Source organism: Pelophylax lessonae (genome assembly GCF_965119305.1).
Source record: "Pelophylax lessonae genome assembly, chromosome: 5".
Taxonomy (NCBI): domain Eukaryota; kingdom Metazoa; phylum Chordata; class Amphibia; order Anura; family Ranidae; genus Pelophylax; species Pelophylax lessonae.
In genome coordinates this window covers 545,934,178-545,959,744 of record NC_138772.1, presented here as the reverse complement: position 1 = coordinate 545,959,744, position 25,567 = coordinate 545,934,178, and the positions used below count along the sequence as shown (strand labels likewise).

The 25,567-nt window shown below is 47.6% G+C and overlaps 1 protein-coding gene across 1 annotated transcript in view; it reads right to left on the bottom strand.

Annotated features, from left to right (window-relative positions):
* The window catches only part of FAM83H (family with sequence similarity 83 member H), a 130,258-nt gene that overhangs the window by 10,155 nt on the left and 94,536 nt on the right, over positions 1-25,567 (bottom strand). Inside the window, exons 2-4 of the mRNA XM_082257584.1 lie at positions 21,735-22,223; positions 16,318-16,482; positions 242-366 (exon numbers count right to left, since the gene is read on the bottom strand). Coding sequence (XP_082113710.1) covers positions 242-366; positions 16,318-16,482; positions 21,735-22,190 — 746 coding nt within the window. The 5' untranslated portion in view covers positions 22,191-22,223. The remainder of the gene's footprint in view (positions 1-241; positions 367-16,317; positions 16,483-21,734; positions 22,224-25,567) is intronic.

Genomic DNA, 25,567 nt, shown 5'->3' with positions numbered 1-25,567 from the left:
CACCAGCTCCCTGCTCAGGAAGCTCTGAGAACCGAGCGGTCAGCGGTGTTTGATCGCTCCGTTCTCAGTGTTAGAGACGGCAGGGAACAGATGCAGCTTCCACCTTGGTAATTAGGATTTCAAAAATAAAAAATAAAGTTGAACTTCTCTATTAAGCAGCATGCAAAGGATGAAAACCTAGCTTATGGTGAGTTTGGGGGCGTTACAATGTTTATTTCTAAGATCTTCACCTATATCTTACCTGTAAGTGCCGCTTAGGACCACCGTACAGTCCACCAGAATGAACTTTTCCAGCAAGTTCCCCTTGAAGGTGGTGCCATTCCGGCAAAAGTAGGTGGGGCCAGAGAGGGTCCGGACTCTGATGAACTGTGCGGGGGAAAGAACAATTGTTAATCAAAACTAACCAATGACCATACAGATACATATAAAACATGGCGCCCAGTATAGACACCGGTCGCCTCTTTAATTCAATGCATTTCAGTTCTTGCAATTTAAGAGCCTCGGAATCACATGTGGGCGTTACCTATGCAAATACAGCCTGCCTAGGAACGCCCACTCCTCCAGACTGACATCAGCCCATCAAGGCATTTTGATATTTGCATAACTCCAAGAGCCCGCCCACTACTTACATCAGGACAGAGGGTTCCTAAGAGGATTACGGAGGCAGGGAAGTTTTCAGGTAGCCCCTCCCACCGGCCATAATCTGCCTGGATTACATAGAGAAGCACAGAGACTCTGTGCTTCTCTATGATGTCATCACCAAGTCTCTGTGCTTCTCTATGATGTCATCACCGAGACTCTGTGCTTCTCTATGATGTCATCACCGAGGCTCTGTGCTTCTCTATGATATCATCACCGAGGCTCTGCGCTTCTCTATGATGTCATCACTGAATCTCTGCGCTTCTCTATGATATCATCACTGAGTCTCTGTGCTTCTCTAGGATATCATCACCGAGGCTCTGTGCTTCTCTATGATGTCATCACTGAGTCTCTGTGCTTCTCTATGATATCATCACCGAGGCTCTGCGCTTCTCTATGATGTCATCACTGAGTCTCTGCGCTTCTCTATGATATCATCACTGAGTCTCTGTGCTTCTCTATGATATCATCACTGAGTCTCTGTGCTTCTCTAGGATATCATCACCGAGGCTCTGTGCTTCTCTATGATGTCATCACTGAGACTCTGTGCTTCTCTATGACGTCATCACAGAGTCTCTGTGCTTCTCTATGATGTCATCACTGAGGCTCTGTGCTTCTCTATGATGTCATCACCGAGGCTCTGTGCTTCTCTATGACGTCACTGAGTCTCTGTGCTTCTCTATGATGTCATCACCGAGTCTCTGTGCTTCTCTACGATGTCATCACCAAGTCTCTGTGCTTCTCTCTGATATCATCACTGAGGCTCTGTGCTTCTCTATGATGTCATCACCGAGGCTCTGTGCTTCTCTATGATATCATCACAGAGGCTCTGTGCTTCTCTATGACGTCATCACAGAGTCTCTGTGCTTCTCTATGATGTCATCACTGAGGCTCTGTGCTTCTCTATGATGTCATCACCGAGGCTCTGTGCTTCTCTATGATGTCATCACCGAGGCTCTGTGCTTCTCTATGACGTCACTGAGTCTCTGTGCTTCTCTATGATGTCATCACCGAGGCTCTGTGCTTCTCTATGATGTCATCACCGAGGCTCTGTGCTTCTCTATGACGTCACTGAGTCTCTGTGCTTCTCTATGATGTCATCACTGAGTCTCTGTGCTTCTCTATGATGTCATCACCAAGTCTCTGTGCTTCTCTATGATGTCATCACTGAGTCTCTGTGCTTCTCTATGATGTCATCACTGAGTCTCTGTGCTTCCCTATGATGTCATCACTGAGTCTCTGTGCTTCTCTATGATGTCATCACTGAGTCTCTGCGCTTCTCTAGGATGGCATCACTGAGTCTCTGCGCTTCTCTAGGATGGCATCACTGAGTCTCTGTGCTTCTCTATGATGTCATCACTGAGTCTCTGCCCTTCTCTATGATGTCATCACTAAGTCTCTGCGCTTCTCTATGATGTCATCACTGAGTCTCTGCGCTTCTCTTTGATGTCATCACTGAGTCTCTGCGCTTCTCTATGATGTCATCACTGAGTCTCTGCGCTTCTCTATGATGTCATCACTGAGTCTCTGCGATTCTCTACGATATCATCGCTGAGTGATGGCAAAATAGAGAAGCAGAGAGACTCGGTGAAGATGTCACTGGGTATAAAATATGGGGTGTAATGAAAACAGAAAAGGTTTTTTTAAAAAATGACATTATCATGTTGCTCATGGGGGAGGGAGGAACCAGGGAAAGCAAAATATAATCCGATTAAACTTCAGCTTTAAAGTATGCTCAAGGCTGTAGTTTCTTTTTTTGTCATAGACTGTATATACTGTAGATAAAGTAGGGAACGCTTATAACTGCCATCTATGTCATTAGGGAGATTTACTTTCTGTCCTTTTGACACAACAGGAAGTGAGAGAAAATCTCCCAAACGTGAGGGAAGCGAGAGTGGTAATTGGGGAAAAGAAATGTCCCCATTGGAACATTTTCCTTCTCTTCCTGTTCCTTTAGGGTTTGGCATCACTTTCCAATGAAACTCCATTTTCTGCAGACAGATGCAGCATATACAGGACTCCATCAAGGTGGCGCCATCATCCTGGTTTGTTTTGCCAGTTCTTTGACTTTAAACATTGGATCGTCAAAGTGTAATTTGAAGGCAAACATATAAATGAGTCCCTATAAGCTGTCCCTCTTGGTTTCTATTTATTCTGGGGAAAATGGATCTCGATAAAAAAAAATCCTCCGAAATATGGAATGGAACTGAAAAGTATTCATTGTTCAGCCATTAGAAATTAATATGACAATAGGTGGGATGGGTTGGTGAGTGGTTGGGTGGATGGGTTGGGGAGTGGCTGGGTGGATGGGGTGGCGAGTGGCTGGGTGGATGGGGTGGCGAATGGCTGGGTGGGTGGGGTGGCGAGTGGCTGGGTGGATGGGGTGGCGAATGGCTGGGTGGGTGGGGTGGTGAATGGCTGGGTGGGTGGGGTGGCGAGTGGCTGGGTGGATGGGGTGGCGAGTGGCTGGGTGGATAGGTGGGGGAGTGAGTGGCTGGATGGGTTAGTGAGGGGGTGGATGAGTGGGCGGATGGATGGATAGAGGGATGGATTAGTGGTTGGGTTGATGGGTTGTTGGGTAGATGGATGGATGCATGGATGAATGGATGGATGGTAGGGAGGGTAAATGGATGGATAGATGGGTGGAAGGATGGGTGGGAGGGTGGATGGATGGATGAATGGGTGGATGGATGAATAGGTGGGAGAATGGCTGGAAGGGTGAATGGATGGATGGTTGGATTAATAGGTGGATGGATGAATAAGTGGTTGTATGGATGGGTGTGTGGGTGGTTGGGCAGATGGGTGGGTGAGTGGTTGGGCGGGTGAGTGACTGGGTTGGTGAGTGGCTGGGTGGGTGGGTTAGTGAGGGGGTGGATGAGTGGGTGGATGAGTGGGTGGATGGATGGATAGAGGGATGGCTTAGTGGTTGGGTTGATGGGTTATTGGGTGGATGGATGGATGCATGGATAAATGGATGGCTGGTAGGGAAGGTGAATGTATGGATAGATGGGTAGAAGGATGGGTGGGAGGGTGGATGGATAGATGGGTGGGAGGGTGGATGGATGGGTTAGTGAGGGGGTGGATGAGTGGGTGGATGGATTGATAGAGGGATGGCTTAGTGGTTGGGTTGATGGGTGGATGGATGCATGGATAAATGGATGGCTGGTAGGGAAGGTGAATGTATGGATAGATGGGTGGAAGGATGGGTGGAAGGATGGGTGGGAGGGTGGATGGATGTCAGGAAGGGTGAATGTATGAATGAATAGATAGGTGGGTGGGTGAATAGATGGATAGATGGGAGGGTGGATGGATGGATAGATGGCTGGAAGGGGGACTGGCTGGATGGGTGGATTTATTAATAAGTGGTTGGATAGATTGGTAAATGGATGGATTGATTTATAGGTGGATGGAGGAATAAGTGATTGGATGGGTGTGTGGGTGGCTGGATGGATGGATGGGTTTTTGGGAAGATGGACAGATGAATGAATTGGTGGGTGTCCTGCAGATGTCTGTGTGCTCGGAGTGCCTCTGCAGGATGCAGACACAGAGACGGTATATGACAGCTGGTGTGCAGGAGATGAGCTCGGCAGGCGTGGTCACACGTCTCCAGCTGTCATTACACCATACATACAGGGTGGGGGATATTTACAGGTAAATAGAGGGACACAGAGCCTTCTATGTGATGATACAATAAGGATTATTCATGGTATTAGGAGATGGGGCTACAGGGCTGATGGCGATGACAGGTGCATGGTGGGAAAATGAGCGACGGTAGCCTGGGGGCCGTATTTAGCAGCAGACATTTTCCATTTCTATTTTATTTAATCTGGTTGTAGCTGATAGAAAAAAAAAAAAAAAAAAGAAAGAAAACCAGCAGCCGCAGCCCACACACACTGCAATCATCCAACAACCACATTAAAAACCTCAATCAAACCAAGTATCTTATGATTGAACTAGACATTAAAGCGGAGTTCCGGGCACAAAATCTGTATTTTTTTTTTGTGCCCCTCCGCTAGCTACACATAACCTGAAAAGGAATTGGATAGTTATTTTTTATTTTTTTTTTTGTATACTCACCTTGTAATCGAAGATCGTAAATACTCACCTCTGACTGCTTCCTCCCTCGGAGCCGCGGCTCACCCCGTCACTTCCTGCCTCGCTATGATTCCTGGGAGCTGAACGTCACAGCTCCCAGGAATCAATGCGACGGCACCGGCCCCGCACGTCACTTCCGGGCGACGCCGCATTCCCCTGCTAAACAGCTTCTGGGCATGCCCAGAAGCTGTTTAGGAATGCGGCGCCGCACCGGAAGTGACGAGAGGGGCCAGTGCGGCGCATTCTGGGAGAAGAAGACGCGGAAGAAGACACCGAAGAGGACCGCGCCGGCTTCAGCTGCCCACAAGAGAGATGGAAACGCTGTGGAAGAAATTTTCAAAGTAAGTATTTCTTCTAAAAGGTAAGTGCGAACCGGGACAGATCAGAGGCTAGCCATTGTGGAATGTGCTAGCCCTGACTGTCCCGGGGGTATGTTCATTAAAAAATGAGATCTGTGCCCGGAACTCCGCTTTAAGCCCGTTAAATTAACGGGCGCTAGAACAAATGTGGTCAAACATTTGTAAAAACAGACTTGTTCCAGTACAAAAAAAAGTGGACAACCATGCAGTTGGGGACATGCGCAGAGCTGACTGAGCGGCTCTCGCTTATCTCGTTTTTTTTTTTCTAACAACGCGAGAGCCGCATGACGTAGCTGACCGAGCGGCTCTCGCGTGACATCCCTCGCCCGCCGCCACTTGTAACGGCCGCTGCCGCTTAGCAGTAAGTCCACGCGAGCGCTCACCCGCCGCTTCATCAGTTTTGCCCGGCCGCCCGAAGTCTCTGCACTCCAAGTCCCAACAGCTGTCCGTGGGGCACATGCGCAGTAGCGCAATCCCACGGACACAGGGACTGGACGCAGAGACACTTGTACTTTATATGTATAGATGATGTTGTTGATTATTATGATTTTATTGCTAATGATGATGATTAATATTAGTAGCAGTAGAATTATATAAGCGTAGATTAGTAGAATTATACAGTATAAGTGTACAGTAATGTGATCGGCATCAGTAGGCTCTACCAGTGCTGTGTAGTACCACTTGTGTCCACCAGGAGCGCCAATCCTTGAACCGCTCAGCGCTCTCCGACCCCCCCCCCCCCCCCTGTATCACAGGTAAGGCCCCCTCCTTCTCCTCGCCCAGACTACATCTTCCAGCATTCTCCGCTCCCGGCGTTTGACGTCTCCCTCGTGCCGGGTGCACGCTTCCCCTCAAACCTCTTGCTGCAGTTGAGCCATCCACGCGAGCAGGGTGCGCGGCAGCGAGAAAGCAGGGTAAAGCGCGGGCACGGCAGCGCAGTCACAGCTCGCAGAACCCGTAGTCTCTGCGCTCAAAGTCCCAACAACTGTCCGTGGGGCACATGCGCAGTAGCGCAATCCCACGGAGACAGGGACTGGACGCAGAGACACTTGCACTTTATTATATAGGATTATAGGGTGAGCGGGTGCCATAAGGATTTCTCATTCTCAGCTGCTGATCGGTAATTCTGCCAAATCTGGAGTCATGCTAGACACTGATATCGGGTGCAATTTGAAGGGGAGATTGCTTGGCCCCAGTGTGTCAAAGACTGCTCATAAGTGGAACCAATTTCCGCACAAAAGGTTCAAATTGCCAGCTCTTAGGGGTGTGGGGTAATCCTAAAAGCCTGCAATATCGTGAGCATATACTATGTCAGGTCTTTGTTTCCGGGTTACTATAGCAGAGAGAGAGCCGATCAAACCCTATCTGAGCTTTGTTCGGCTCTCCAATCAGCAGGTGGTCACTCCTGGTGAAGGGAGACATCCCCTTCCACTGCTTTTAATACCAATCCAGCAGCTAGTTAGCCACTAGGATTGCTTTAACCACTTACCGACCGCCCGCCGTCGATTTACGTCAATACTTTTAAGCTAAATAACGGGGTTATGGCAGCAGATAGCTGCCATAACCCCAAGATTTTTCGAAACTGCGGGTGGTTCCCTTTCAGATAAGGGTGCGGTGGAAGAGGTGTCCCCCCCCCCCCCTCTCCCGCCGGGTCTCGGTCATTTTCCCTGCTTACTGGACACGCCGGCAGCCAGGGGCAGACTGGCAACTTTCAGCCCAGGGGGCAAGTAGAAACCTGAGGCCCATGGTGCAGTGACTCGGCCCCCACTCCCATTCTCCCTCTTCCCAACCTCCTCCTGACCCTCATTCCAAGCTGAAGCCCTGTTCCAGATACTCTCCACTTACCGCCTGAATCCAGGTTCCCAACCTGGCCAGCAGGAGGCGGTTGGGGGGAGCTGGGACAGTTTGGTCAGGGCTGGCCGTGGGATAAGAGTCTCCAGTGGGGCATGGAACCGGCCTCTGCTCAGGCACAGTTTACACCATCCATGCTGGGGAGCAGGGCCGGACTGAGCATCGGGCACAGCGGGCATATGCCCGGTGGGCCGCCGAGGGTATTGTAATTTCTAATGGAAGAGACAAGAGACAGTGACACTAGAGTCCGGCCGTTGCTTGCCTCTCCGCGGCCGATTCCGCGGAGTCTGATTGCCGCGGCCGCCGCATTACCGCAATCTGGCCGCCCGCCACTGCCCCCGACCCCGCATTATGGCAATCTGGCCGCCCGCTATCCCCGACTCCAGTCCCCACTCCTTGCTCAGCTCAGCTGGCCTGGCAGCCGGCTCCGCAGCGGCATCCAGGCTCCAGCGTAGCTCAGGAGGGGGTGGAGTCGGTGGGTGGACCGTGTGACGGTGTGACCGACCGTCATGTGACTAAGGCCGGGGGTGGAGCTAGAGGCCGGCGGGGACCCCATGCTGCCTTTTCACAGGAAGAAGCGGGAAGTGACCGGCGCCGCACAGACAGACACTGACAGTGTGTCTGAGTGAGTGAGTCTGTCTCAGTCTGAGAGTGAGAGTGAGAGACAGTGAGTCAGAGACGAGTGTGGAGTCCTGTGGAGGAGTCGTCAAATTTCAAGTCTAGTGCCTGCCTGCCCTGGAGGAGCTGCATTAACACCACCAGCACTGCACCACCCACGACCAGGACAGGAGCCAAGGCCTCAACAGGTAAGGAAAGAATGGCAGCAGGCCAGCAGCACAATTTACAACACCACAGACCACACACCACTGTCACCGCTGGGATTTGTGGTTCTGGGTGGCCTCCGGCAGAGCAGGGTTCTGGTCTGGAACTTCTGACTTAGCAGCAGGCAGGCCACAGGTGTAAAAAACAGATCACTGCACTGCTAGAAAACATGTGCCATGCCAGTTTGCTTGTTACATGTGATGTGACAGCCAGGTGCACATTTTCAAGTTGAAAATGTGCACCTGGCTGTCACATCACATGTAACAAGCAAACTGGCATGGCACATGTTTTCAAGCAGTCACAGTGTTGTAGCTGACTGTTATCTGTTTTTTACACTTGCGGCCTGCCTGCTGCTAAGCCAGAAGTGAACCATGCTCTGCCAGAGGCCAGAACCACAAATCCCAGCATTGTTGTCGTGTTTGTTTTTGTGCCCTTTCCTTACATGGCACATGTTCTAGCAGTGACCGTGTGTAGCGGTTTTCAAAACCGCTACACACACACTGTCACTGGCTGCTGCTAGAAAACATGTGCCATGCCAGTTTGCTTGTTACATGTGATGTGACAGCCAGGTGCATATTTTCAACTTGAAAATGTGCACCTGGCTGTCACATCACATGTAACAAGCAAACTGGCATGGCACATGTTTTCTAGCAGCAGCCAGTGACAGTGTGTGTGTAGCGGTTTTGAAAACCGCTACACACGGTCACTGCTAGAACATGTGCCATGTAAGTAGAGATGCACCGAAATTTTGGCAACCAATATTTTCGGCCAAAAATTAGCCTATCCCATTTCTGCCGATAAGAAGTTAAAGATGCCAAAAATGTATGACCGCTACTATGTGTAAAAACTGAGCCCTTCACTTCCCTGTCATCTCCAGGTATCTTTGCTGACCGATCTGATCTGATCCTCTGCCGGTGTAACGTTAAAAAACCATACCCCGTGAAGAAACCATACCCTCGTCACTTCCTGTATGAAACATCTGAGCAGCGCAGCGGTGCGCATGCTCAGAGCCCCGGATACCTAATTGAACATCAAAGAATTTGACAAGTGCGCATGCTCGGAGGGCATGAAATAATCATGGCACGGTGTGAAATGTTATACTTGCGGCGGGTACATTAAAACAGGTGTGAAGGTGCAGGAATTGGGGTGATCTGAGGTGTGAAGGTGCAGGAATTGGGGTGATCTGAGGTGTGAAGGTGCAGGAATTGGGGTGATCTGAGGTGTGATAGTGCAGGAATTGGGGTGATCTGAGGTGTGAAGGTGCAGGAATTGGGGTGATCTGAGGTGTGATAGTGCAGGAATTGGGGTGATCTGAGGTGTGAAGGTGCAGGAATTGGGGTGATCTGAGGTGGAAGGTGCAGGAATTGGGGTGATCTGAGGTGTGAAGGTGCAGGAATTGGGGTGATCTGAGGTGGAAGGTGCAGGAATTGGGGTGATCTGAGGTGTGAAGGTGCAGGAATTGGGGTGATCTGAGGTGTGATAGTGCAGGAATTGGGGTGATCTGAGGTGTGATAGTGCAGGAATTGGGGTGATCTGAGGTGGAAGGTGCAGGAATTGGGGTGATCTGAGGTGTGAAGGTGCAGGAATTGGGGCTGATCTGAGGTGTGATAGTGCAGGAATTGGGGTGATCTGAGGTGGAAGGTGCAGGAATTGGGGTGACCTGAGGTGTGAAGGTGCAGGAATTGGGGTGATCTGATTTGTGAAGGTGCAGGAATTGGGGTGATCTGAGGTGTGAAGGTGCAGGAATTGGGGTGATCTGAGGTGTGAAGGTGCAGGAATTGGGGTGATCTGAGGTGTGAAGGTGCAGGAATTGGGGTGATCTGAGGTGTGAAGTTTCAGGAATTGGGGTGATCTGATGTGTGAAGGTGCAGGAATTGGGGTGATCTGAGGTGTGAAGGTGCAGGAATTGGGGTGATCTGATGTGTGAAGGTGCAGGAATTGGGGTGATCTGAGGTGTGAAGGTGCAGGAATTGGGGTGATCTGATGTGTGAAGGTGCAGGAATTGGGGTGATCTGAGGTGTGAAGGTGCAGGAATTGGGGTGATCTGAGGTGTGAAGGTGCAGGAATTGGGGTGATCTGATGTGTGAAGGTGCAAAGCTCACTTGATTTCTTACTATTATTCAAGCGGTTTACAGCAGTTACTTTATATGACGTTGACAGTTGTTTTTTATGTATCTGGCACTCCTAATTTCTTTGATAACATTTTTCGGCACACTGTGCCCAAAAAGGTTGTCTACCCCTTGATTAGAGTAACCCTCATCTTGCGCTGCTTCATAATATTTTTAGGACTCAACCATCAAAACAGGATTTAAAGTAAGACAAAAAAAACAGCATCATATGGCAGCTCTGATCTAAATTGGACCCAGTCTGTCAGATTAAACTAAAAAAAAGGTACCGTAATCGAATCCACACATCCTGGAACATTAAATCCTGTCATCAACCATCCCGACGAACGTCACGCCCCCCGTCACGCCCCCGTCACGCCCCCGCCACGCCCCCCTCCTGGGCTGCTCAGTCCAAAATGCCCGGGCCTATTTTTTGTCCCAGTCCGGGCCTGCTGGGGAGGGAGGCCTGCTCTCTGTCCTTGTCTTCAACCTGTACTCAGTAGGTCAGTGGCAGAAACTTTTTACTTCTCTTCACCAGGAATTCTTTAGGGCATGTCTGTGGCAGAAGCGGTGCAGCCTTTTTACAGGGCATCAGAGTGGCCCAGGGGGAAATTGCCCCCCTGCCCCCTGGCCCAGTCCTCCCCTGCCGGCAGCGGGGAAAACGATCCGGTCAGCGCACCTCAGAGACAGGAAGTTGAGTGAGGTCTTGGAGGACCAGAACAACGTCAAATGTCGTCTCCTAGCAACTGGTTTAAAGAGCTGATTTTTTTCAGCACTTTTTTAATTTTTTTTTATTTTTTAGTGTAGTTCTGAGGTGTGAGGTCTTTTCTGACCCCAGATCTCACAATAAAGAAGTCCTGTCATGCTTATTTCTATTACAAGGGATGTTTACATTCCTTGTTATAGGAACAAAAATTATCAAAAAATATGTTTTAAAAAAAAAAATAATAATAATAATAATAATAATAATAAATAAATATGAAAAAAACAATTTAAGCGCCCTGTCCCCGTTAGCTCGCGCACAGAAGCAAACGCATACGCAAGTCCCGCCCACATATGTAAATGGTGTTCAAACCACACATGTGAGGTATCGCCGCGATCGTTAGAGCGAGAGCAATAATTTGAGCCCTAGACCTCCTCTGTAACTCTAAACTGGTAACCTGTAGAAATTTTTTAAATGTCGCCTGTGGGGATTTTTAAGTACCAATGTTTGTCGCCATTCCACGAGCATGCGCAATTTTGAAGCATGACATGTTGGGTATCTATTTACTCGGCATAACATTATCTTTACCATTGTAGAAAAAAATTGGGCTAACTTTACCGTTTTCTTATTTTTTTAAATTTAAAAAAATGAATTTTTTTCCAAGAAAATTGCGTTTGGAAGACCGCTGCGCAAATACGGTGTGATAAAAAATATTGCAACGATCTCATTTTATTCTCTAGGGTCTCTGCTAAAAAAAATAAATAAAAATAATGTTTGGGGGTTCCAAGTAGTTTTCTAGCACAAAAACTGATTTTAACTTGTAAACAAAAAGTGTCAGAAATAAGCCTGGGTCTTAAGTGGTTAAAAAGAGAGGCGACCGCCGGCTCCGAAAAAACGGTACGGGTACGTCACTAGTCCAGGAGCGGATATACACATATGGAGTTGTTTTGGCAAGTGCCATCATCCCATATTAGTAAGAGATATATGATGCAAATACTGGGATAAGCGTTAGGGATTTTATACTGTATTTAGCCACTTGCCGACCGCCCACAGTATATTTACTGCGGCGGTCAGCCCCTCCTGGGCAAAGCGACGTAGTGCTACGTCGCTCGCCCAGGAGCCTGCAGGGGTCGAGCGCGCGCCGCCGGAGGCTTGCTCCCGCCCCCGCTCGTTCAGGGACATCCCTGCGCGAGTGACCGGCGACTCCGATGTCCGCCGGCCACTCGCGATCTCCCGCTGGAGAGGGAGAAAGGCAGGCGGCTGAAGTAAACAAAGCCGCCTGTCATTCTCCCTGGTGTAACTGCAGAGATCATACGATCCTGCTATGTAGGATCGTATGTCTCTGTGGTTACATCACAAGCCACGCCCCTTTACAGTTAGAATCACGCCCCTAGGGACACACTTAACCCCTTGATCACCAATAAAATTAACCCCTTCCCTGCCAGTGTCATTTTTACAGTAACAGTGCATATGTATAGCACTGATTACTGTAGTATTGTCACTGGTACCCCCAAAAGTGTCAAAAATGTCAAGTCAGGGGTCCGATCTTTCCGCCGCAAAGTCGCAGTCCCGCAAAAAAAAAAAAAAAAAAAAAAAAAAAAAAAAATCGCAGATCGCCGCCATTACTCGTTAAAAAAAAAAAAAAAAAAAAAAACAACAAAAATGACAAAAATCTTTTCCGTAGTTAGTAAACGCAATAACTTTTGCGCAAACCAATCAAAATATGCTTATTGTGATTTTTTTTTTACCAAAAATATGTAGCAGAAAACAAATTGGCCTAAAATGTTAAATTTTGATTTTTACATTTTTTTGGGGGGGAATTTCATATAAAAAAATTTGAAAAATATTGTTATTTTTTCAAAATTACGCTTTTTTTTGTTTATAGCGCAAAAAGTAAAAAAATCGCACAGGTGATCAAATACCACCAAAAGAAAGCTCTATTTGTGGGGAAAAAAGGACGCCAATTTCATTTGGGTACAGCTTTGCACGACCGCGCAATTGTCCGTTAAATTCACGCAGTGGCGAATCGCAAAATAAGCCCTGGTCTTTGAACACCCAAATCCTCCGGGGCTTAAGTGGTTAGGATAGGCAGGGTGAAGATCCCTTACCACTTGCTGACCAGGACTTTTCTGGCACTGTTTACAAGTTTAAATCAGTATTTTTTGCTAGAAAATTACTTTTAACCCCTAAATATTATACTTTTTTTTTTTTGCAGAGACCCTAGGGAATAAAATTGCGATTGTTTAAATTTTTATGTCACACAGTATTTGCGCAGCGGTTTTGCAAACGCAAGTTTTTTGGGAAAAAAAAAAAAAAAAATCACACATACGTACACAATATATACCCCAATTGTTTTGTGTAATGTGAAAGATGATGTTACGCCGAGTAAATTGATACCCAACATGTCATGCTTTAAAATTGCGCACGCTCGTGGAATGGCGACAAACATTGGTACTTAAAAATCCCCATAGACGACGCTTTAAAACATTTCACAGGTTACCGGTTTAGAGTTACAGAGGAGGTCTAGGGATAGAATTATTGCTTTCGCTCTAACGATCGTGGGATTTGGAGAGAGAGGATTTGAGCTTGAAGGGGGGGGGGGGTGCAGATTTGTGCTGGCAGGAGGGCTGATTTGTACTGGGAGGAGAGAAATCTATGTAAGCATGCAGATTAGTGCTTGATTTGTTGGGGGGGGGGGGGGGGGTTTCACTGACACGCAATGCTCATACACCTTGGGGGGGGGGGGGCGCAGTTCGGTATATTTGCCCTGGACTCAAGATGACCTTGTCCCATCACTGCTTGGACCTAACATAGATCTATACTGACACAGAAAGTTGAAGGTATCGGACTCAATGGGCCATCTGGTCTTCGGGGTTCCTATGATAGATAGAAGCTTCTTTCCCCCCTAGTCAGGCTCAGCAGTGCAGGTCACTCTTCTCCCTGAGATATCCAGTCCCATCTTCTTCCAGGGAAGGCGGTCAGAGGAATGATTGGAAGCCGCTCTGTTTATAGACACGACTGGAAATAGCCGCAGTAAAAGAACCTGCAGCATTTATTGGTACAGTGTTCGAGGCCTTGGAAGGGAGGGGGGGGGGGGCCATAAGAGGAAAAAAAAGAGGGGGGGGGCAAGTTTCCAAGGTCTGCGCTTCAGAGCTTAACCACTTCAGCTCCGGAAAATTCACCCCCCCTCATGACCAGGCAATTTTTTTAACTGCGTTATTTTAACTGACAATTGCGCGGTCGTGCGACGCTGTACCCAAATAAAATGGAAGTCTTCCAATTGATCCAGATTATGTATTCTGCTACATGTTTTTGGTAAAAAAAAATCTCAATGAGCTCATTTTAACCACTTCTGGACTGGAAGATTTGCCCCCTTAATGACCAGGCCCTATTTTGCGATTCGGCACTGCGTTATTTTAAAGGACAATTGCGCGGTCGTGCGATGCTGTACCCAAATAAAATTGATGTCCTTTTTTTCCCCCACAAACAGAGCTTTCTTTTGCTGGTATTTGATCACCTGTGCGGTTTTCATTTTTTTTTTTTTTGCTATAAACAAAAGAAAGACCGACAATTTTGGGAAACAAAAAAAAACACAATATTTTTCACATTCTGCTATATAACATTCCCAATAAAAAAAATTTAAACATCAAAATGTTGGCATCCTTTTAGGCCAATTTGTATTCTGCTACATATTTTTGGGGTGAAAAAAAATAAGCGTATTTTGATAGCTTTGCGCAAAAGTTATCGCGTCTACAAACTAGGGGAAAAATTGACGTCATTTTTAATTATTTTTTTTTTTTTAGTAATGGTGTCGTTCTGCGACATAGCAGCGGACAGATCGGACCCCTAACTGACATTTTTGACACTTTTGGGGGGTACCAGTGACATTACTACAGTAATCAGTGCTAAAAATATGCACTGTCACTGTAATAATGACACTGGCTGGGAAGGGGTTAACCTAAGGGTGAGCCTAGGGGGTGTTTTCTAACTGTATGGGGAGGGACTTGTGAAATGATCATAGAGACCTGTGTTCCTATATAGAAGGATCACAGGTGCAATTTTCCGTTGAAGTAACGCAGTGCCGAATTGCAAAAAATAGCCTGGTCATTAAGGGGGCAAATCCTTCCGGTCCAGAAATGGTTAATAAAGTCCAGCACCTTCTAGCCTTTTCCTCCCCAGCCTGACTGTCCATGACCCGCCCCTGAGGATCCCTGGTGACAATCAGGCCATGTATGGGACGAGTGATCAACACAGAGCTCCTGAGGATCCCTGGTGACAATCAGGCCATGTATGGGACGAGTGACCAACACAGAGCTCCTGAGGATCCCTGGTGACAATCAAGCCATGTATGGGACGAGTGACCAACACAGAGCTCCTGAGGATCCCTGGTGACAATCAGGCCATGTATAGGACGAGTGACCACCACAGAGCTCCTGAGGATCCCTGGTGACAATCAAGCCATGTATGGGACGAGTGACCAACATGGAGCTCCTGAGGATCCCTGGTGACAATCAAGCCATGTATGGGACGAGTGACCAACATGGAGCTCCTGAGGATCCCTGGTGACAATCAGGCCATGTATGGGACGAGTGACCAACACAGAGCTCCTGAGGATCCCTGGTGACAATCAGGCCATGTATGGGACGAGTGACCAACACAGAGCTCCTGAGGATCCCTGGTGACAATCAGGCCATGTATGGGACGAGTGACCAACACAGAGCTCCTGAGGATCCCTGGTGACAATCAGGCCATGTATGGGACGAGTGACCAACACAGAGCTCCTGAGGATCCCTGGTGACAATCAGGCCATGTATGGGACGAGTGACCAACACGGAGCTCCTGAGGATCCCTGGTGACAATCAAGCCATGTATGGGACGAGTGACCAACATGGAGCTCCTGAGGATCCCTGGTGACAATCAGGCCATGTATGGGACGAGTGACCAACACAGAGCTCCTGAGGATCCCTGGTGACAATCAGGCCATGTATGGGACGAGTGACCAACACAGAGCTCCTGAGGATCCCTGGTGACAATCAGGCCATGTATGGGACGAGTGACCAACACAGAGCTCCTGAGGATCCCTGGTGACAATCAGGCCATGTATGGGACGAGTGACCAACACAGAGCTCCTGAGGATCCCTGGTGACAATCAGGCCATGTATGGGACGAGTGACCAACACGGAGCTCCTGAGGATCCCTGGTGACAATCAAGCCATGTATGGGACGAGTGACCAACATGGAGCTCCTGAGGATCCCTGGTGACAATCAGGCCATGTATGGGACGAGTGACCAACACAGAGCTCCTGGCTGGTCTGAAGGAACTTTTGGCATTCTCAGAAATTAACATATTCACATACTTGTAATATAATATTATATAATTATATAAGTAAAGAGAGCAATCATTTGAGTGGACAAGGTTTTGGGTGGAGTGGGGAAGGGTTACAACCGCTCTCAAGTTTTCATGGTTGTCTATCCTTGGGGAGCCACTTCAAACTTCCTATCCTAATAATGGTGGTCACTGAGACATCAAGAGAACCCCCCAATCAGAACAAAAGCCTGACAGCAGTTCTAACCCTTCCCCACTCCATCCAAAACTGCACAGGTTGCTGTGTTTCTTCTGACAGCTAGAGCGGAGTCATCTGCCCATCCTACAGTTAAATCAGCACACACACACAGATCTGGTCTGTATAAAGCGAGGGGTCATGTATGACGGGGGGGGGGGGGAGGGATAGTGGGGGCTCACCTCTACGAAGTTCAGGTTGACCCGACACTTATTGGCCATGTCCAGAAAGTGGTCAGAGTTCATCTGGTCCAGGATGATGTAGACGGGAACACGGCGGGCGGCTGCATCCAGCAGGTCGGAGAGGATGTCCACATCGGTGAAAATGTCCATCACGATTGCAATGACCTGCAGAGGAAGATTGATACCATCAAATGTCGGCCAGGGGCAGGAGCTGACAGCGCGATCATCTATTACAGTGATGGCGAACCTTGGCACCCCAGATGTTTTGGGACTACATTTCCCATGATGCTCATGCACTCTGCAGTGTAGTTGAGCATCATGGGAAATGTAGTTCCAAAACATCTGGGGTGCCAAGGTTCGCCCTCACTGATCTATTATCATTATATGCGTTTATATGGCGTCAACATCAGGGGCTGACTGGCAACTTTCAGCCCACTGGACAAGTACAAACCAGAGGCCCATTGTGCAGCAACTCGGCCCCCCTCCCACTCTTCCTCTTCCTGGCCTCCTCCTGACCCCCCATTCCAGGCTGAAGCTCCACTCTGGGTATTCTCTACTCACTGGCTGAATCTGGGTTTCTAAACTAGCCAGCAGGGGGCAGTTTGGGGAGACTGGGACAGCTCTGTTGGGGCTGCCTGGGGGGAGGAGAGTCTTCAGTGGGGCATGGAACCGGCCTCTGCTCAGACACAGTTTACACCATCCATGTTAGGGGGAGGCCTGCACTCTAGCCTTGTCTTCATCCTGCACTCAGTAGGTCAGCGGCAGGGACTTTTTACTTCTCTTCACCAGGAATCCTTTAGGCATGTCTGTGGCAGAAGCGGTGCAGCCTTTTTATGGAACATCAGAGCGGCCCGGGGGGCAATTGCCCCCCTGCCCCCTGGCCCAATCCTCCCCTGGTCAACATCAGCAGAAGTGTTGAAAAACACAAGCTGAACTCCACTTTGTATCACCTGAGGCCACTCACTTCACTGGCTAAGGGGTTACAACCACTTTATTGAAGTCCAGCACCTTCTAGCCTTTTCCTCACGTTGAAAAACACAAGCTGAACAATGACATTGTAGGAGATACAAATACAGGAACAACGGGAGAGGAAAAGGAAATGAGAGCTAACAAACGCTACAGATACACAATATTACCAAAAGTATTGGGACACCTGCCTTTACACACACATAAACTTTAATGGCATCCCAGTCTTAGTCCATAGGGTTCAATATTGAGTTGGCCCACCCTTTGCAGCTATAACAGCTTCAACTCTTCTGGGAAGGCTGTCCACAAGGTTTAGGAGTGTGTCTATAGGAATGTTTGACCATTCACAGCTTATGATTCTGTACCTCTCACCCTCTGTTAAAGGGGTGAAGGCTGTAACCGGGAAAAAGGGGAAGGCTGTAACCGGGAAAAGTTGGAAGGCTGTAACCGGCCTGAGGAAGAGGAGAGGGAAAGCGGTGGTGTATTCTTACTTGTAAATCCCATACATTATCAGTAACAAAAGTCCCCTCAGAAGCCCATTTGTGGGGTCAGGCACGAATGTTGGATGAGAAGGCCTGGCTCACAGTCTCCGCTCTAATTCAACCCAAAGGTGTTCTATCGGGTTGAGGTCAGACCAGTCAAGTTCCTCCACCCCAAACTCGCTCATCCATGTCTTTTTTCAACCTTGCTTTGTGCAATGGTGTGCAGTCATGTTGGAAGAGGAAGGGGCCATCCCCAAACTGTTCCCACATAGTTGGGCGCATGAAATTGTCCAATTGACACCTTAAGAGTTCCTTTCACTGGAACTAAGGGGCCAAGCTCAACCCCTGAAAAACAACCCCACACCATATTCCCCCCCTCCACCAAATTATATAAACCAGTGCACAAAGCAAGGTCCATAAAGACATGAATGAGTGAGTTTGGGGTGAAGGAACTTGACTTGCCTGACCTCAACCCGATAGAACACCTTTGGGATGAATTAGGCTCCGTTCACATGTAGGCGTTTTGGGGGTGTTTTTCTGCTCTAGGATCAGCTCTCAAAACGCCCAACAAGACAAATCCTATTCATTTCAATGGCCCCTGTTCACATCTGAGCGTTTTGACGCTGTAATCAAAACGCCCAACGCTCAAAAAAGTACATGAGCTTCTTTTTGGGCAGATTACAGGCGTTTTCCATTGGTCTCTATTCAATCTAAAAACACCTGTAGAAACGCCTGTAAATCGCAGTAAAAATTGCGGTAAAAAAACGCTCGAAAACGCTACGCTCAGGTGTGAATGTAGCCTTAGAGCAAAGACTGCGAGCCAGGCCTTTTCTTCTAACATCAGTGCCTGATCTCACAAATGCGCTTCTGGAAGAATGGTCAAACATTCCCATAGACACACTCCTAAACCTTGTGGACAGCCTTCCCAGAAGAGTCGAAGCTGTTATAGGTTGGGTGGGCCAACTCAATGTATGGGATTTACAAGTAAGAATCAACCACCCCTTTCCCACTCCTCTTCCTCAGGCCGGTTACAGCCTTCCCCCTTTTCCCGGTTACAGCCTTCACCCCTTCTACAGAGGGTGAGAGGTACAGAATCATAAGCTGTGAATGGTCAAACATTCCCATAGACACACTCCTAAACCTTGTGGACAGCCTTCCTAGAGGAGTTGAAGCTGTTATATCGGAAAAGGGTGGGCCAACTCAATATTGAACCCTACGGACTAAGACTGGGATGCCATTAACGCTCATGTGTGTGTAAAGGCAGGCGTCCCAATACTTTTGACAATATAGTGTATATCTACAAACAACACATAAAGAATACAATATAACAGAATGGAGAGAATAATACGATGAATACTGAACACAGAGTGGATGCGGGAGAGAGAAGCACCGTAAACGTTTTCAAAACCATGAAAGTGGAATCTACCTTCTACCAGCCAACATGCAGCCACAGGAACAAAGATAAGACAAGACAATCCAAGCGGAGATCTGCAAATCGCTAGAGAGGTCAGTAAAGGAATAATCTGCAGAATATATCAATATGTATCTGTCCGGAGGGAGATGGGATGGAGCAATGTTCTGCAGATCTCTAGAGAGGTCAGTAAAGGAATAATCTGCAGAAATGGAGAGTATGTATATAGTAGAGGGGAGATGGGATGGAGCAATGTTCTGCAGATCTCCAGAGAGGTCAGTGGTGGGATAATCTGTATAATATATCAATATGGGTCTGTCAGGAGGGAGATGGGATGGAGCAATGTTCTAGATTTCTAGAGGCCAATAAAGGAATAATCTGCAGAACAAACAAACTGTATATCAGCAGGGAGATAGGACATAATGTGCTGTGGATTGAATATTTGTAGAATGTTTCATTATGTTTCAAGCGTAAGATGATATGGAGCAATGTTCTGCAGATCTCTAGAGAGGTTAGTGATGCAATAGTCTGTAAGCATGCATTTTTCAGGAAATAGATGGGATTAAGCGATGTTTTGTCTATGCTGCTACTGATTACCTTAATCCTCAGGCCCTTAGGGCAACATTTCTCCCACCAACACCAATAGTGGGGCATAAATGTCATCCATCGATACCAATGATGGGGCACTATTTCTCCCACTGACACCAACAATGGATCGCTATTCCTCCCCCTGACACCAACATTGGATCGCTATTCCTCCCCCTGATACCAATGATGGGGCACTATTCCTCCCACTGACACCAGACACCAATGATTGGGCACGATTCTTCCCACTACCATCAACAATATTGCACTATTGCTCCCACAGATATCATTAAAGGGACAATATTCCTGCAACTAACACCAATGATGGGGCACTAGGTCTCCCACTGACACCAATGACGGGACACTAATCCTTCCACTGATACCATCGATGGGACACTATTCCTCCAACTAACACCAATGATGGAGCACTATTCCTCCCTATGATACCAATGATATGGCACTATTTCTCCCACTGACACCAATGATGGAGCACTATTCCTCCCACTGACAGCAATGATGGGACACTATTCCTGCCACGATGGGGCACTATTCCTCCCACTGACACCAATGATGAGGCACTATTACTCCTACTGACACCAATGATGTGGCACTATTCCTCCCCCTGACACCAATGATTGGGCATGATTCTTCCCACTATAAACAACAATATTGCACTATTGCTCCAATGGATATCATCAATGGGACAATATTCCTCCAACTAACACCAATGATGGAGCACTAGGTTTCCCACTGACACCAATGATGGGCACTATTCCTCCCACTGACACCAATGATGGGCACTATTCCTCCCACTGACACCAATGATGGGCACTATTCCTCCCACTGATACCATCAATGGGACACTATTCCTCCCACTGATACCATCGATGGGACACTATTCCTCCCACTGACACCATCGATGGGACACTATTCCTCCCACTGACACCAATGATGGGGCATTATTCCTCCCACTGACACCAATGATGGGGCACTATTCCTCCCACTGACACCAATGATGGGGCACTATTTCTCCCACTGACACCAATGATGGGGCACTATTCCTCCCACTGACACCAATGATGGGGCACTATTCCTCCCACTGACGCCAATGATGGGGCACTATTCCTCCCACTGACACCAATGATGGGGCACTATTCCTCCCACTGACACCAATGATGGGGCACTATTCCTCCCACTGACACCAATGATGGGGCACTATTCCTCCCACTGACACCAATGATGGGGCACTATTCCTCCTACTGACACCAATGATGGGGCACTATTCCTCCCACTGACACCAATGATGGGGCACTATTCCTCCCACTGACACCAATGATGGGGCACTATTCCTCCCACTGACACCAATGATGGGGCACTATTCCTCCTCCTATTGACCACAGGAACTATGCAACTATTGTTTACTACTACTGACCACCAATCTCGAGGCATTGTTGACTTCCACTAACCGGCCACAGTCCAGCCCCCCTAATATCTGAAACACAGTAAACTGGCCCTTTTATTGGACTAGAACAGGGGCCCCCAAACTCTCTAAACAGAGTGGCATCACCTGCATGTCCTTCTCTTACTGATTTCTTACCCTCAGTCTCTTTGAAGGCATAGGCTCACATTTATACCCTCATACACAAGATGTGAAAGTACCACCTCCTATGACAAGCCCCTTTTTTCAGTCTGTACATACCGGGTGGGCATCTCCTTTCTCTCTTGCTTTGCTCTTTCTCCTCCTGGAATTCCCTGTGTACTCCATGGATTGCAAAGCACTGAATTCCTAAGATCCCCAGATCCCAAGTATCATCAGGATCACATTGAAATGCCTTCATTGTTCTAGAGTCTTGTGCTGATGGAAGGTTTTCTTATAGAAGATGGTTTATACTCCATGCTACACTCATGTAGAAAGTATTTAAACATGGACAAAGTGGTTATTAATGAATTTTATTTTTATACTTTTTTCCTACCTGCTGGGCAGAACGGATCATCCTGCGCACCTCCTCTTTGATGGTGGGGCTTTCCGCAGGTGGTGGATGTATTAGTGTGGTCACCTCCGTCCCCTGAAATCCAAAGATGGTGGGCCAGCCAAGATCCAGCTCTGGGGCAGCGGTATCAGAGTGCATGGGCCAGTAGGTCCCAGAGGAACCATCGGCATCATCCTGCGTGCCGTATGTAGGGTCGGTGTACATGCTTTCCTGGGTGGGCTCCGGGGGTTTCTGAAGATTTTTGGAGATGTGTTCAACCTCAGAGGGACATAGAAAGTCAGGAGCCCCCTCATCAGTGATGAAACGCTCATAGCCTGTGGGTCCCTCTTCAGTCAGGACATCAATGGCGATACGGTAATACTCCTTGTAGTGCGGGGGGAGGTAGTTGGGGTCCAAAGGGTTGTCTCCTTGGGAGGAGCTCTGGGAGCGTCGTGCCATGGCTCTACACCAGAGGGAGGGGAGAGACGGGACCTGGAGAAAGATACAAAAGACAGATTATTAACCCGTACCTCCAACTAACCAGATACAAAATGTACTAAAATTCCCAGCAAATTATTAAATTGATGTTTGGCTCCAGAGGAACTATTATACCCAAAGTACACAGCCAGCCAACCAAGGGCCAATAGTGTCTGATGCTGGTACACACAGGAACAGTTTCTATAAACTAAATGATACAAAGTGTTGGTGGTGGGTCATCTTGACATCCTAGGTCAGTGATGGAGAACCTTGGCACCCCAGATGTTTTGGAACTACATTTCCCATGATGCTCATGCACTCTGCAGTTTAGTTGAGCATTATGGGAAATGTAGTTCCAAAACATCTGGGGTGCCAAGATTCTCCATCACTGTCCTAGGTTGAAAACTAGGGAAAATCGGTTGAACTATCCTGAAACTAGTCATAAGGGTGGTCAGCATAAAGCTGGAAAGTCATGATGATCCTAGGCAATGAACACCCAATACTATACTACTCTCAGACAGAAGTCTTCCACGTGGGCCAGACCCTCAAGCTTCAGCAGATTCAGCCCAGAAGAAGGTAAAACGATTCCCCTTCCCCCTGGCAACTGTTCCCAAGTTTTTTAGATTTTCGGTGGACTTCTGCGTCAACCACACTTGACTTTTTTTCAATCTGTTCATAGATTTCGGATAGGTGACCTCTAGGAAGTCGTCTTCTCCTCAAAAACTAGGGTGGATCTTTCCGGTTCGTATAAATCAGATACCATTGGTCCCATAGCAAGAACCATTGAGGATAGGAATGGGGATTATGTAACACTATCTGCTAGGGGTGCACCGATCCGACTTTTCTTGTCCCGATACCGATATCTGGCATTGTGTATCTGCCGATACCGATACCAATACCGATCCGGAACTACCCACATACACAATATGCATGCGGCTGCAGTACAGAGCAAAGCCACTGCTTCATGTTTATGGCTCCTCCATTCACAGGCGGAGTGCATCTGATATCACTCTGCCTATGAGCCGGACCTATACAGGAAGTAGCAGCTCCCATCCCATACTACTACTACACCAAGTAAGGGATGGCTGAGCCGGGACTCAGCAAGACCGGATCAGCCCATGAATCAGTTAATTTTACCGATCCCCGATCCAGCTATTGTGGCAGTATCGGCGCCGATATCCGATCCTAATATCGGATCAGTGCATCCCTACTATATGCATGTACATTACACTAGCTCAGGGGTCTACAAACTTTCTAAACAAAGGGCCAGTTTACTGTTCTTAAGACCTTAGTGGGGCCAGACTAGGACTAGCGGGAGTAGAACATGTTCTGGCATCCAGTGGGAGTAAACAATACTCCATCGTTGGTGACAGTGAGAGGACCAGTGCCCCATTGTTGACGTCAGTGAAAGGAATAGTGCCCCATTGTTGACGTCAGTGAAAGGAATAGTGCCCCAATGTTGGTGTCAGTTGGATGAATAGTGCCCCAATGTTGGTGTCAGTTGGAGGAATAGTGCCCCATCATTGGGGTCAATGGAAGAAATGCTGCCCCATTGTTGGTGTCTGTGGGAGGAATTGTGCCTTTTCGCTGGTGTCAGTGGGAAGAATAGAGCCCCATTGTTGGTGTCAGTGGGAGTAATATTGGCCTTTTGGTGTCAATGGAAGAAATTGTGCCCCATCGTTGGTATCAATAAGAGGGATTGTGCCCTTTTGATGGTGTCATTGGGGGAGAAAGAATGCCCCACTGTTGATGTCCATGACAGGAATTATGCGCCAGTGTTGGTAGGAGTGGATGCGATAGTACACCAAGGGCTGGATAAAACCAAGCAAAGGGCCACATCTGGCCCCCGAGCCAAAGTTTGGAGACTGCACTAGCTGAGCAATATGCAGTACATTTCATGACGTTACAACACCTCCTGTCTTAAGTTTCTATATCCCTTTATTAAGAAAAAAAGTGATTGTCCTACCTGGATAGTTTTTTGCACCCAACCCTCATTCATCCCCAACCCACTAATGCTACACCCAACAGACAGGCTTATTATTTGGGTGTGCTTCAAAGCAAGCTAACTCTAAAAAACTTTCAAACAAAGGCAGCTTAACTGCTCTGTTTCAGTTTGAAAGAAATCTGATTAATGCTTGGAGTTATGGAGCCCATAACCATTGAGGACTGTCTGACTCTGGGTGATGGTCCAATAACTATAGGGAACAACCCTAAACTATTTACGAAGAACAAAACAATTGGAAAGTCCAGCCACTTGTCGCAGATCGCCGCCATTACTGGTTAAAAAAAAAAACAATAAAAATGACAAAAATCTTTCCCTTAGTTAGTAAACGCAATAACTTTTGCGCAAACCAATCAAAATACGCTTATTGCGATTTTTTTTACCAAACATATGTAGCAGAAAACAAAATTGGCCTAAAATGTTAAAAAAAAATTTGATTTTTACATTTTTTTGGGGGGGAATTTCATATAAAAAAAATGTGAAAAATATCGTTATTTTTTCAAAATTGTCACAATTTTTTTGTTTATAGCGCAAAAAGTAAAAAGCGCACAGGTGATCAAATACCACCAAAAGAAAACTCTGTTTGTGGGGGAAAAAGGACATCAATTTCATTTGGGTACAGTGTCGCACGACCGCGCAATTGTCCGTTAAAGTCACGCAGTGCCGAATCGCATAATAGGCCCTGGTCAGGAAGGGGGTAAAATCTTCCGGGGCTTAAGTGGTTAAGAAAAAAAGTGATTGCCCTACCTGGATAGTTTTTTGCATCCAACCCTCATTCATCCCCAACCCACTACTGCTACACCCAATAGACAGGCTTATTATTTGGGTGTGCTTCAAAGCAAGCTAACTCTAAAACTTTCAAACAAAGGCAGCTTAACTGCTCTGTTTCTGTTTGAAAGAATTCTGATTAATGCCTTGAGTTATGGAGCCCATAACCATTGAGGACTGTCTGACTCTGGGTGATGGTCCAATAACTATAGGGAACAACCCTAAACTATTTACGAAGAACAAAACAATTGGAAAATCTAGACAACCATACCTGGTCTGGTCTCCATTTGGCTCCCCTCCTGCCTCCAGTTTCCTACAAACTTTAAAGTGCCCATAGTCACAGTAGATTGTCTCATCTGGGGCGATGGTCCAGTGACTATGGGGAACAACCTCAAACTGCTCTCAAGGAACAAAACAATTGAAAACCCTAGCCAACCATACCTGGTGTGGTCTCTATTTTGCTCCTCTCCTGCCTCCACTGTTCTACAAATGGGGGCCCCCTCACTAGACTACAGTACTTCGCTTTAGCAAACCAGCCAAGGGAGGCGCCATACTTGTCTTGGCTCTCCAAGTTTATGGCCATCTCCAT